The following is a 13782-nucleotide window of genomic DNA, read 5'->3' as shown; positions in this document are numbered from 1 at the left end:
ACTGGCCGAAACCTAGCTAGACTAATTTTTTTTTCTGTATCTTCCGCTGTGCCTTCATTTGTGTAAAATAAGAACCTAGGGGGCAATTCATCCACCATACAGACGAAACATGAAAGCATTTACCCACTTTTTAATTCAAATAATGAGCCTTTTGTCGCTAAAATACCCTGCGCACGCTAGATACAATTCTGTTGACAATAGTTTACACCGGTAGTGGGTAGTAGCCTCCAGTACAGTGATTAGAACGTTACGTAAAATAACAGCAGGTTGACAGTAGTGAATGCAATATCTAGCATAAATAGCTTACGAACTCTGGGTTCGAATTGGGGGACGGGAGGGGGGGGGGATTTTTAAGGGAAAAGGCCTGGGGACGAGGTTGAAGTCGACCTTGGAGCGCACTTTTTTTTCCCCACCCCTCACCCCCTAAAAATATACCTATGGCGTACAGTTGCACGACGTTTGCTGGACGAGTGATACAATATACTACACAAGATAAATGAAAGGCAAGTAGATGAACTGGAAAAAACGCTAGTAAGTTTTTTCATGTGAATAGTTTGCCGCAATCCCTTAGAACGAGGGGGAATTGAAAATCAAGATTTTAAAAATGTACTGCCGTGGGAACCGTAATGTTCAGTGTACTGGGGCCCGTTTCTCGAAAGTCCCGATAATTAACGGGCCCGGTAAACCGTCTCCGTTTATATTAAAGATCGATTTTTCAAACGTTTTGCATCTAGCATGATTAAACTATCAGTTAGTGAAACAAAATGGGGTAGTTTGCTAGCCAGGACCCGCGCTCTTATTCTTCATGATATTTCGATTTGAATATTTGATTTCGGGTCCGAAAAGTTACCGGAACTTTCGAGAAACGGGCCCCTGGTCTGTACTGTTGCAACTGCCGCAACGCTTGTCTCTCATCGAATTTAACTTTTACGACTTTTTCTCCCACTGCTCGTCTAATCAGATAACAGCCTTAATTTTAAAATATTAAGGGTGACCGAATTTGTCACGCAATGTAATGTTACAAATTAAAATGTCTCTGAAAGTAACGCTGAAAGCTATAAAACCACTCACAATTTCTTCTTTTTGGAAGATGGTCGATCAAACAGCTTATTACAAACTTATAAACTTGAAGTATTAAAAGAAATATAGACTTTGGAAAATAGAATCCCTGTTGTGGAACGAACCGAAGCTGAAATGGTTGCTTTGATAATATGAACTCGGTGTTGACATACACGAGTCGGCAATTATGGAAGCGTTTTTAGCACTTATTCGGTACACTGAGATAAAAATCAAAAGGTAACAGTTACAATGTGTCTATTATCCGATATTCAAGCGGTAAGAAACATGTGGAAGGTTTTCCAGAGCAACTTTTAAATTGTTTGCGTAGGTATGTAGGAAAACATGTTGCCCCGTAAATTGATTTAAGTGGCAGAATGGTCTTCACGTTTCCGTTTCTCTACGAGACACTTTTTGCGGGCCGCGGAAAACATTTTCACACAACAAAGTATAAAGGATGTGCTTTAAGACCATACTAGTTTTGACCTCAAATTCCATGTACCAGTGGACTTTTCTCGGGATCGAAGTAAGCAAAAATTAGCCTAGTCGCTCAAGCGCTTCAAGTGGGGTAACTAAAACGGCCAGAAACAAGACTATTTTGACAGCTTTTCAAAAGTAATCTAGTGTTTTAGAAAAAGCAAGTGAAGTGCTATCAAATGTCAAAAGTACCTTGCTAGATGTTATCACGTTTACCAGCACGAGCGAAACGAAAATGCATCATTTTTGTCAATTTTCAAAGGCGGCGGGAGGCAAAAATGGCGATTTTCAAACTTTCCTCGATTTTGAAAAAACTCGAGCGCTTTGGGATCTTTTACTTGTATTTTCGAAAATAACTCACTAAAGGCTTTATCTGGGCAAAATATGAAGAAAGTGAAAATTTTGAAACTGTCGCCGGGTTCTCGATATTTACAGAAACTGGCTCTTAAATAACAAAACTGAACCATTATTTTTGGAATTCAATTGGCGAATTCAATTACTGTTTGCACCAATGGGAGAGACATAGTTGAGAGTGCTGACAGAGGCATGAAAGTATTTGACACGGGACAATTCGACTTTTATGTCGTGAGTGTATCCCTCTTCGAACCCGTAGTTCTTTTAAGCGATTCCTTTACTGTGGTTCCAAAGTCTTGAGCGTAGTTCAAAACACTAAATGTGTTGCGTTGAAGTGAGAAACCGCATGTAGGTTTTCCACCTACGTTGCCAGAAGTTTTTTTACCTCGATATAGATTTTTTTCGACATCCTCTCCTGCATCCCGCAATGTTACCTTTTTCGCAGACGTACCTTATTCGCATATTTCAAAAGCCTCATAGAAGATATCCAACTGCCGCATCTGTTTCAGTAAGACCGGTTTAAACACGAGCTTTTCTTTCTGTTGAAAAAGTCTCAATAGTTAGAACTCCAACATCAGTTACAAAAATGATTTCTCGTAAGTACAAATTCTATGTACTTGAAAGAAAGACTGCTGATTTCTTTGAACCCTCAGAAATTCTTTTTAGCCAGAACCAATGCTAAGAGTCACAGCATTTTTATTTGGGTAATGTTTAACTTGACGATCTTTTGGGTCCGTGAAAACAGTAATTTCCTTTTCCGAACACAGAAATCTTGTTAATATCAGAAGACGAATTATTCCTTGAGCTGTCTACAACCAACTCTTTGACTTACGCTTTCTGTTTGTCAGGTACTGCCCTGGTGCTTTTTGCACATAGTAATATCAAGAGCCATAATGGCTCTTGATAATATAAGTTAATGTGCCACCTGGTCATCAGCGGGACAGCACCCTCATAATCGGCTCCTGGCACGAAATGAAAAAGTAGAGGAAAATCGAGGTCTTCTTGAAACAGGGGCGATCTTTGCATAGTGTTAAACAATAAAAATGGAAGCGATGAAACATGTTCGCAATGCGCATGTTTTTTACTTAAAATTTTAAAGGAATTTTATTTGGTGTTTGGGATTTATTGCAAAATTCATTCGTTTCGGGAAATATCTATAGGTTAAGGTCGTTAAGAGAAATATCATAAAAAACAATTTGACTTATTCTACTTGGTGTTAACTCCTACGCATCAGCACGGATCGAACGACATCCTCTCCCGAAATGAGAAAATGATTTCTGTTGATTCATTCTCCTTGGTCTTGTTGAAGGAAAATGTTGATTGAAGAGTTACGTTAGCCACCTGTAGTAATTGCTACGATATATGTTTGTAGTGGAGTTGTTGTAAGCGTTCTTGTTGATTGGTTTGAGTAAGCTACTTCACTACTAGTAGGTCAGTTGATTTCTAAGTTAATTGATGATCGATAGAAAGTTTCTCCTGACATGAATTCGGTGCAAAGGAGATGTACCAATTTGGTGCATCTCCGCGGTAACACTTCTCTGTTCATGAGATATGTTTAATTAGAGCCTTTGACAGATGACAAAGCCTTGTTTATATTGAGTATTTTGTCCAGTTTGACATTTTTGACCTTAATCTGGAAATGACTACCCTGCTTGTTTTTAACAGTTTTGAGCGTGTTTCTTTGAGTTTTTAACCGAATTCTTGGCAGTGGATAACTTTAATTGGGCTTAGTGATTTTATCGGTGTTTGTGTAGTTAAACAACTATTGTCTTAAATTCTGCCTTGTACTTTGAACTGCATTTTTAAGTGTGCGATCACGTTCGTGGTTAATTTATGGAAAAATTGTATCCAATCATCTTCGATGAAGAAGCTTAATACCTTCTGTAAATTGACAACAACCTTAGATTTTTAAACTGTAATTTTAGTACTTTCCTATCTATTAATATGAAAAGTCTGTTTACTGGTATATACCTTATAGTTTTTATATTGTTCTCCTAGTTTTATATTGGCCGGTTGACTTAAGCTTCACTTGTAGATGCTTGCATTACACATTGTCCTAAACCAGTCCGGTTTAATAACTCACAACGAAAAGTGTTGCCATTTTTGTTTTAAGACTTTTTATTGTTTTCTGGCCGTGTGGAGTCACGTGACAACATTTGCATAATTGAACATCACCTAATTGACAGAAACCACACATGTATGTATCTAGCAAAGTCTCATCTTTCCACTGCTTACGTGCTCAGAGATAGACCACCCCCATCACTTGTTTACTGAATTATTGGGGACCCATGCCTTAATGAGTCGACACCTGAGCCGACAATACGGTCATGTGGTATTGGTCAGCGGATATCCTATTTTGACATCTGTCAATTAACCACATCATTGATTGCAGTCTCCCAAGTTTGACATTTGAACGTTGGTTGCTCTGTGGTGCAGACGGACGGGGGGTTGTGTGGGTATTTCTTTCAACGTAGCAATGGGAAAACTGACCTAAAGAAATCTGGTTTACTAACCAGGGGGAGGGGGGGGACCACGACTTCGCGAAATTTGCATATCTATGAGCCACCGATTTATGACATCACATCCGGTTGCAGATTTCGCGCGAGGCACAAAGATGGACGCCCGATGCTACTTGGTTTCCTTGTTATTTTCACCCACAGGCTAACGGAATTATGTACCTTGAATGCCGAGAATGTTGAGAAGGTATATAGCCGGCCTTTCAAGTAACTGTCGTGACCAAACAAAGCAGATTTAGTATTATTTTAACGATAAATATCACGCAGCTGCGGGGAATGTCATGGCGAATCTTGCGATGTTTCAAAACGAGTGTCGTTAACGTTTTGCGGCTTTTGCGGCCTCTGATTTGGAGAAGTCATCAATCAAAATATAATTTCCTGAGCGGAAAAGAATGGAAAAAACGCCGATGGCCACAGTTTAAAGTGTTCACCGGGTTTTTCTAAAACCTAAAGACCCAAAACGAAGACCTAAGACCTAAGACCCAGTGGACTTAAAACGAAGACCCCTTTGACTAAAACGAAGACCACATGGACTAAAACGACTGATGCTAACCGCTGAGGGCAATGCCGGCTCTCATAATTTGTTACGGCGATTTGGGAATGTTGTGGAATTTCCTCTGCAGTATTTAGTTGTGATAATCAAGTCTATCACTTACCTTTCCTTCAGGTTTCTTTGGAAATAGGGTCATCTAGTGTGTCGTGTGGTTATAATGCGCCCTCGGTGAAGAGGATTGGCGTGACAAGCCCAAAGGTCATCAGCGTGGACATGGGAGGCCTGACAATCAAAAAGGCTTTGGACGCCAAACGTGTTTTGGGCTCGTAGTTGGGGCTTGAGGGAGGGGGGGGTCCATTGGCTTTCTGACATTTTATGGTTCAAAATTCAATGTCGGATGATTTGGGTGTCATACCGGGTGTGATGAGTTAAGAAAATGTAACCGCGTGCTCCAGCTTTCTAAAATGTCGAAGAATTGTATCAACGCATTTAAAAAACAAAACATTGACAACATGTAGTATACGGAGTATACGGAGGAACTGAAGGAGACATTTCTCATTGACGAATTCAAGGAGAGAGGAACCTCGCGCTCTATTTATTACTTTGAGAAAAAAAAGCCTTCGACCGAGAACATTACTCGAGTAAAGGTTAACATTTCGAGTTTCATTTAAGCTAGGTTCATTTGTCTTTATGCCGGGTTTTATTTATTTATATGCCTGTCATACGCTGTTACGATATTCTGTCCTCTATTGTTAAAAAATGACTCATCTTTACGGCTTAAACAGTTGTTTTTATGATAACTGTGATAAAAAAATAATAATAAAAGAAAAAGAAGGAAAAAGACAAGGAAAAAAAACGCATGTCCGACCAGACTTGAACCTGGGCCGGGACCTTTATCCCAACATTACGGTTTTACCACAAGGCCACGACGGCTCTCTCTCCTTAATCCGGCAAAAAGCTTAACTGTAAATAAAACTGACGTTATCATCACCGTAAACACTTCCAAAGTGGTTTAAAACATGCAACAGAGCAAAAGCAAAGCTCAAGCCAGTATTAATGTCACTAAAGCTACAGGATCATGAGGCGTGAATTGTTGCGTGTTGTTGCCCAACCATGACAGGCCAAATCAAGCATTTCCTGACCTGATGCACAACCTCAAAAATACTGTTTGCACATTTTTTTACTTAATTACTGGTAAAGGTGATACTTTGAAAGTTGCAGAGAAAGAGTTGTGCCGTTTTCCAGGATGCTGGCCACGGGAAAAGGAAGTCGATCAGCCTGAAGCAGAAAAGGCTGTAGAAAGTAGGTTTCTACAATCTTTTATTACACCGAAACTCTCTGGAACTCTTATGGCATGCATTATTCATGATCACTATCAGGGGTCGTTACTTTCGAGAACGTATCAGGAACCTAAAGGCTTCAAGTATTACGGGATGATGGAATTTTGCATTATCAACCTCAAAATGTATTTGACCACACAATGTGAACAAACGAAGTACTGGTTAAATTCTAGCTATATGTTAATATCTACAAACAGTGTCTAAATTGAATGTGGTAAATTGTCTTGTCAAAAAACTTGGAAAACCTGTGTGTGACGTTTTCTTCTTTTAACAATAATATTAATTCAGGCAGGCAACTTTCTTTTTCTGTTTCAACTTGTGGAAACAGTCAGATGTTTCCTTTCTTGTACTGTGCTGCAGTTTATAAGGTGATGTTAAATTATTCCAACTCTGAAGTCAAAACCATAAAGGTTTTGTGATGATTGTTTCCTAGGTGATCAAACCAGACCAGAATAAACTGCCAGAAAGAGGCAATTCATAGAGTCAGAAAAACATGCTACCCGCTGCTCCATTCCGTTTATCGAGTGCTGACCTCACACTGGCTGATAAGCGTGGATTAAATGTGTGTGTACCCTCAAGTTATGGCTGGAAACCATGTACTTTCTTCTGTAAGAAACCATACCTAAAGTCACGTGACTGGAAACAGGTGAAAGTAATGTTGAGTAGTTACTGAAAAGAATGTGCATATTTACATGTATGTGTATGTATTTCTGACAAGCTGCTTTTTTAGGTATTGATTTTTATTGTAGTTAATCGATTAGCTATATTTTATCACTCATGAGATTGTTGAACTATGTTGGTTCTTAAATAAAAGAGGTAGAGATCAGGCATCAGCTATAGTTGTGGCTAGATGTCTACTTGAAAAGCAAGGTTTTGAAAATTGGTTGCTCACGATAATATATGTAGAGTTGCCGAAACAGTGAGGTTTGACTGTTACACCTAATTTGTAACATTTTGTTACAGCTTGCTGCAGATGGAATCTTAAAGTTCTGCTTAAGAGGTCTTCTTGGACAAAACCAAAGGATTTCACTCTTCCGCCTCTTGGACATTCTTGGAGAGATTTGCAGTGATACTCAGTTCTTGCAAGACCTGCTTGCCTTGGAAAAGGAAGTAAACGAAGTGTGTGCAAAGTGAGAACGTGACTTAATTTCCCTATCAGTGTTCAGGTATGTACCTCATACACCTATTTCAATTAAGGTTGCTCCCATGAACCATGTTTCATGGCCTGCAGTGCACTGTGGTAAACCCTTTTGTAGCGGGAAGTTCAGTCTTGTTCACGTTCATTGAAATAATGGAGACCATTTGTGAGAAAGCTTCTTCCTTTAACAACATTAATGGAGTAGGGTTTTACGGCCTGATTAAGCTGCGTTTTTGGATGGGGCAGAATGCTGGTTATTTCGATAAAGCAAGTCAAGGCTATACTTTTTTAATTCAGTTTTAAAAGACTTGCCTTAAAAATACATAAACGCGTAATTTTAAGTTATTTATTGTAGTTCAACATATGCTTTGAATTTTTTTTTTTTTTTTGACTCCATCCAAAATTGCCACGTGCACGAGCCAAGAAAACTCGTTGAAAATTTGCAACATTTGCATATTACCACAGAGCAAAACCCAAACTCAAATCGCTGTCCCAAAAAGCCTAGGATTCAGTGTTTTGAAATACATTGTGATAACGTTCTGCTGACATAGAATTGAAGCGTCAGTAGCGTTTGCTTTCTAGGTTTCTAGGCTCCTCGCGGACACATAATTTACTGGACTTGCTCCCATAATGCACCGCGGGCTATGAAACATGGACCATGTATCATTCTTCACCGAAGCAAACTTTATTGAAATAGGTGTATACATGCACCTTTTGGTAGTAGTCATGTAGTCATTGCAAGATCAAAATCAAGTAGATAGCTGTACTCTCTCTCTCTCTCTCTCCATTAATTACATGCTCATCGCTTCTGGTGTCTCTAGTAATGTTTATTATAATAGGGAATTAGATGTTTGAAGGTGTACAACGACAATAAACAACATAGAAAATGTAGCAATGTTGCACCAAAGGATCACGAGAAATTTTGTTTCTTTGAGTGTTACGTTTTTATTATATATATAATTACATACATACATACATACTTAAATATACTTTATTTATGCTCGAAATTTACAGAGTAGCTGTAGAGCTAATATATTCGAGAAAATAAGTTAAGATAAAATAAAGTATGCTATATTACAATTCCAATATTATTTATAAACTATATACAACATTATGCATGTAGAGGGAAATATAACTTATAAATATACTGTGGAAAAGCTTCATATCTGAGGATCTCCTGCTTGAATTCTAGAAAATTTAATGTTCTAGAAGTGTCTGGGAGAGAGTTCCATATTTTGCTAGCTAAGTATGAAAAAGAGTGCAGACCGTAAGTCGTCGCTGTTTTTGGGTTGGGAAGGGCCAGGATATGATTTCCGCGCAAATTGTAGGATGAAGACCGTAAGATGAACATATCTTTTAAATAACCTGGATAATTCATAAAGAACAAACTCTTATATAATGTGATCATGAAGTTCTGGAGGCGTCTAATGTATAGAGCCTTTCATGTTAACTTTTCTTGGTAAAATGTCATACGGAGAGCTGTAGTCCTGTAGTATAAACCTAAGAATGCGCTTATTTAGGTTATCCACTTTGTCGGCATTGCGCGCACCACAGAAATGAAAAACAAAAGAACAGTAGTAAAAATGTGGCAAAATAAAGGCTCTATAAAGCTTCAATAGCGTCTCCTTATTAATAAGTTTCCGAAATCTAAGCATTACGTTAAATCCCAAATATATCTATTGAGTTATTTACTGGGAAATTAAAATTGTGCTCAGTTTTTCCCAGGATTAGAGCTTGGTGCTTTTTCTCGTTAACAATCATGCCATTGTTTTTATACCACTGATTTGTGATATTAACTTCTTGACAAATGCACTCTTCCAGTGCGAGTGGGTCTAGGCTACACGAGTAAATCTGATGGTCGTCTGCGTATGCGTTTAGTTTTGCATATTTCACAAGCTGATACAAGTCATTAATAAATATATTAAAAAACATTGGTCCTAAAACGCACCCTTGTGGAATTCCTCTTCTGGTGCCCGCCCATTTGGAGAAGGTATCTCCAATCTTTACTCGCTGCTGTCTTCGTGACAAGTAGTCCTTAAGTAGCGCGCAACTTCCTTCGCCAACTCCATATGCTTTGAGTCATTGTTTGGCATAATAAAAGAACTAAACTGATCGAATTTATACGTATTGTGATGGACACATCTTCTCCTAGATCATTAGTCTTCACATCTTGCGCCATTCTATAAAGGGGATTCAGCTGTACGGGCCAGTCCATAGTTGCTGGATGTACTGTTATGAACGTTTTAGCAGCTGGTTCTGTCAAAGGGTCAAAAATCGCCGTTTTCCGGAAGCTACTGTTATGGAAACATACAAGGTGAGTCCAAGAGAACTGTTTATGATTGAATAGGTTTGAATAACAGGTGTAAGTATGCTAAATTACTTTTTGCAGCACTAATTTATAATTTAAAACTAATAATTTAGAAATATAAAAATCCCCTTTATTCACGCTGACTCCTGCTGGACATGTTTGTTCTTCATGCTGTGTCGCAACAGCATAAACCGTATACGGATCGGAACTCGTGTAGCAAATCCTGCTTTACTGTGTCAATTATCGAGTGCCCTTTCACACTAAATCCTTAACAAAGCTTAACATTTTTCAGTATTTTCGAAACAAGCTCGTGACGCTGTACATGACAAACAACCGGCTACGTAAACCTCGAGCAAGAACCTCTGCTTGTATTAAAAACCTTCTTACCTCCAAAATACTGACCATGCTAATGCCAAATGTTCTTCTCTCGTTTTTTGCGTGTTTGCGCCATTTTCAAGGAGAAAATTCACCCACAGACTTCGCCCAGCACTTCTTCAGCTGTGTTATGGCCACCTTCACAAGTCTTCACTAGGACTGGTTCGATTACACAGGGCCCTAGGTGCGGGGTGGGGAGGGGTAGGGGAAACTGGGTGGATGTGACACATCAGGGGCAAGCTAGACTGCCGCATGAAGCCGTATACCGATAAACTGTTCGTAGTCCTCTATTTTTCCGTAAGCTCGTCGAGATCGAACGCTCACGGTAGAGATTTTGCAAATATACCGTGCGTTTTTAACTGCGAGGATCTTTTTTTGCATTTATTTCTTACGATGATTATTGGGGGCACACAACGACTTTTTTCTTTAAAATAACTGTTCAATGGAGCATATATGCCGATAAATTTCTAATTCTCAAGAAATGCTAAAAATGTCTGGATTATTCGTCTAGGATAATCGAAATTTTTCTCCTGAACTTGCCTGCGATTTTCGGAGGTTATGATGTCAGGGGCGGATCTAGGGGGAGGGTGCACATCCACCCCCCTGAGATGACCTGTGGTTTTCTAATACAACTGGTATTCTGCAAAAAAAAACTATGTGGTTTATTGGTGTTGAAGTAGAGCAAGAGACGAGTGCACCCCCTCCTAAAAAAAATCCTGGATCCGCCCCATGTTTTTTCACATTTTATTACCAAAATATTGCTGACAAAAACACATTCCGACTTTTTCGTTCTACACGTACCAAACAAAACTAGACATTTTATTCGCCCGAAAAGTTAAAGCAAAAATCGCTTATTTTCGCTTTTATTACATCCATTGTGAAATTACTGGTCATCCCTGCAATCTGATTGGCTCTCAGCAATGTGATTTATCACATCACAAATCACATTTTTGCTCCAAATCACATCTTTTCTAAATCGCGTCATTCATGTTTTAAAATCGCACCGTTTCTGGCTTAAGTCGCACCGTTTTTGCCTTTTTATTTCCGCTTTTCAACATATTGGCTACGTGATCCATAAAATTTTTGTACTGACTGAATTCTGACGGATTTCAAAATAGCTGAGATAAAGTGGTAATTGGATTGGGTGGAGTGCAATTTTCGTCTGAAATCATACATGTTGTTTCAAATCGAACTCGCGCTGAAATCACGCATATGATCGGACCAAATTGCACTCCACTCAGTTCAATTACCATTATTTAGAGTTCGTTGGCGCCGCCATTATAAATAATTGTGATGACCCGGGGAGGGGGGAGGGTACTCCCTATAATGGCCTATACGAGGAGGAGGTTCTATTCCGCCCGAAAGGGATAGCTAGGGATATCTTTTTTCAGGCATCAGGTATATGATAGGGTAGGGAATCACTAGTTGAAGCGACAGATAAAAGGGTAGGGACATCTGTCATTTCGGTTTGCAAAAATGTCCAAAAGGGCCGACAGATGGGTTTTATGGATCAGTAAAAATGTCCATAAAGCTTTCTAGCTTTGTGATTGGTTCATGTTTTAAAGACAGTGCATTGAACAGCAGTTATTATTCATTCAAAATATTTCCCCGATTCTGATTGGCTAAAAGCACACGTTTAATTCACCATAACCAGTTAATGATGACCAAATTTGGAAGAAATTTGACTTTAACGAGGAAATGACGTCAAAAATGCAGCGTTTTTGCAGGTTAAGGCACCGTTAACCGAGAAGACCTGGGGACGAGGTTGAGTTGTTTTGCTTGTGAACTTAAAAAAATGGCGGACATTTCACTCGTTTCAAGAGTAAGAACTAGGCGAAAAAATAGCTAAAAACATGGCCAGAACAGCAAGAAGACAACTCGAAGGGCGACATCTGCTATTTGGAGAATATTTGCGGAGCTGGACAAACCTAAACGTACACTATCGAAGATGAACTGAACATCGATGGATCGATGGAGGTATGCATGTTTTAGCTTAGCTGCTATGTTTTTAAACTAGGAATTATTTTGAATGAATAATAAAACAGTTATTGAATTCGGCTTTCGTATCATATGAAGAATTATGGAGATCTCAGAGGGTGTTATCCGCCTCGGCCTACGGCCTCGACGAATAACACCCTCCTCGATCTCCATAATTCTTCATAAGATACTCAGCCTCATTCATTAACTGTTAATTAAAAGGAGTTCAAACTTTGTGGGTGAAAGAGGTAACATTTGTCAATAGACGGTAAACGAAAGGGGTCCTTTTCTATCAAAAATGATATATAAAAGGGTCAGGGGTTGGACCTCAGGGCGGAGTCTCCCCGTATAAAATTTTGGTAAGATACCCCCGCTACCGCGAGTGATGACCTGATCAAAATTGCTGCCCCAAAAGACCATCGGTTGTTACAGTATCTTTTTAATTGTTAGTAGCAACCGAAAAAACGTAATGCTCAAAATACCAGGGGAGAAATATATATATAAAACTTCCGATACATTTACATAATTTTCTTTCAACTTCCTAACAGAATTTGGAACTCGTTTCTGATAAGTTCGTGTGAATTTGTTATAGGAGTGGATATTTTTATCGGAAGTTTCGTCTTTACAAGTGAAAGCCCCTCATTATTCAAAGGTATTGTCTCCAAAGTTCATTTTCACGCAAACAGCATTAAGTAACAAAAACTAACAATGCATTTTAAATATGCAAAAATGTCAGCTATTGTTGTGCACGAAAATATGAAACATGGAGACAATCATGCTTCTGAATAATGAGGCGGTCTCACTTGTAAACACAAAATTGCTGACAAAACATTAGCGAATTGCAGCCGTTATTTTACGACCTTACAATACATCAATAATCTGGAGACTAAAAGGTCATAGAAAAGGACGGTTAATCTCAAGAATTTTAATTTTTTAAACAAATCTATCGAGCGGTTCAAAAAGTTTTCGCTACTTTGTTAAAGTAGACCAAATGTTTACAAAACCGCTAACAAGAGCGCTTCGATAAATACTAATCAAACCCTTCTTTCTAGCAATCGGTTAAAGCTATCTCCATGATCTTTCACACACGTTTTTAAAAGGATTGAAACTACTACTACTCATTGCATGTCAAAAGCGCTTCGTTTTCTACACATAACAGCCGATCATCAAGATTGTCCATCTTTTACCGTATATCTAACCATAAAAACTTCATCCCAAGATATTTCGATAACGCTCTTAGAGATTTCGCTTAAACTTGACGAACATCGAAGTGGCTATTGGAGGAAAAAGCTCCTGTGAACGATTTTGGAAGAACAGTTCCCAGTGCCGAGAAATACTGCTGCAAGTAAAATATAAAAAGTAATGGCGTCATTTCGTTGCTGTTACAACTCCGATGTCATTGCAACACTGATCATAACGTAGACATATTAAATTCTGCAATCAGAATACTGCAATGCTGATCGTTCTCCGTGAAAATTAACTCTGCAAGACATCAACACGACACCGGAAGAACTCAAAACAGAGCGGGATTGTAGCCATAGACAGCTGTTTCGCCCTTTTTGGGGCTCGTCAGTGTGGCGCAACGACCAGAGAAAAACTCTGATGAAAAATATCCTCGCAGTCTGATTTTAAGCTCTGACCCAGAACTCTTAACACCCACAGAATCACGCCATACCACGTGTCTCCTGGAGGGAAAGAATCCAAGCGGTCAAGTTGATGTCTCGCAGAGAAAATAAAGAATTGGCCAA

General features: G+C 38.9%; 1 protein-coding gene across 1 annotated transcript in view; it reads left to right on the top strand.

The window, feature by feature from the left end:
* Positions 1-6729: 6729 nt before the first annotated feature.
* LOC140924859 (uncharacterized) overlaps positions 6730-13782 on the top strand; it is a 110693-nt gene continuing 103640 nt past the window's right edge. Inside the window, exons 1-2 of the mRNA XM_073374887.1 lie at positions 6730-6882; positions 7200-7366. Of these exons, the coding sequence (XP_073230988.1) occupies positions 6730-6882; positions 7200-7366 (320 nt within the window). The remainder of the gene's footprint in view (positions 6883-7199; positions 7367-13782) is intronic.

Source organism: Porites lutea, chromosome 1 (genome assembly GCF_958299795.1).
Source record: "Porites lutea chromosome 1, jaPorLute2.1, whole genome shotgun sequence".
NCBI lineage: Eukaryota > Metazoa > Cnidaria > Anthozoa > Scleractinia > Poritidae > Porites > Porites lutea.
The sequence above is the reverse complement of the archived record's forward strand: the minus strand, read 5'-3'. Positions and strand labels throughout refer to the sequence as shown.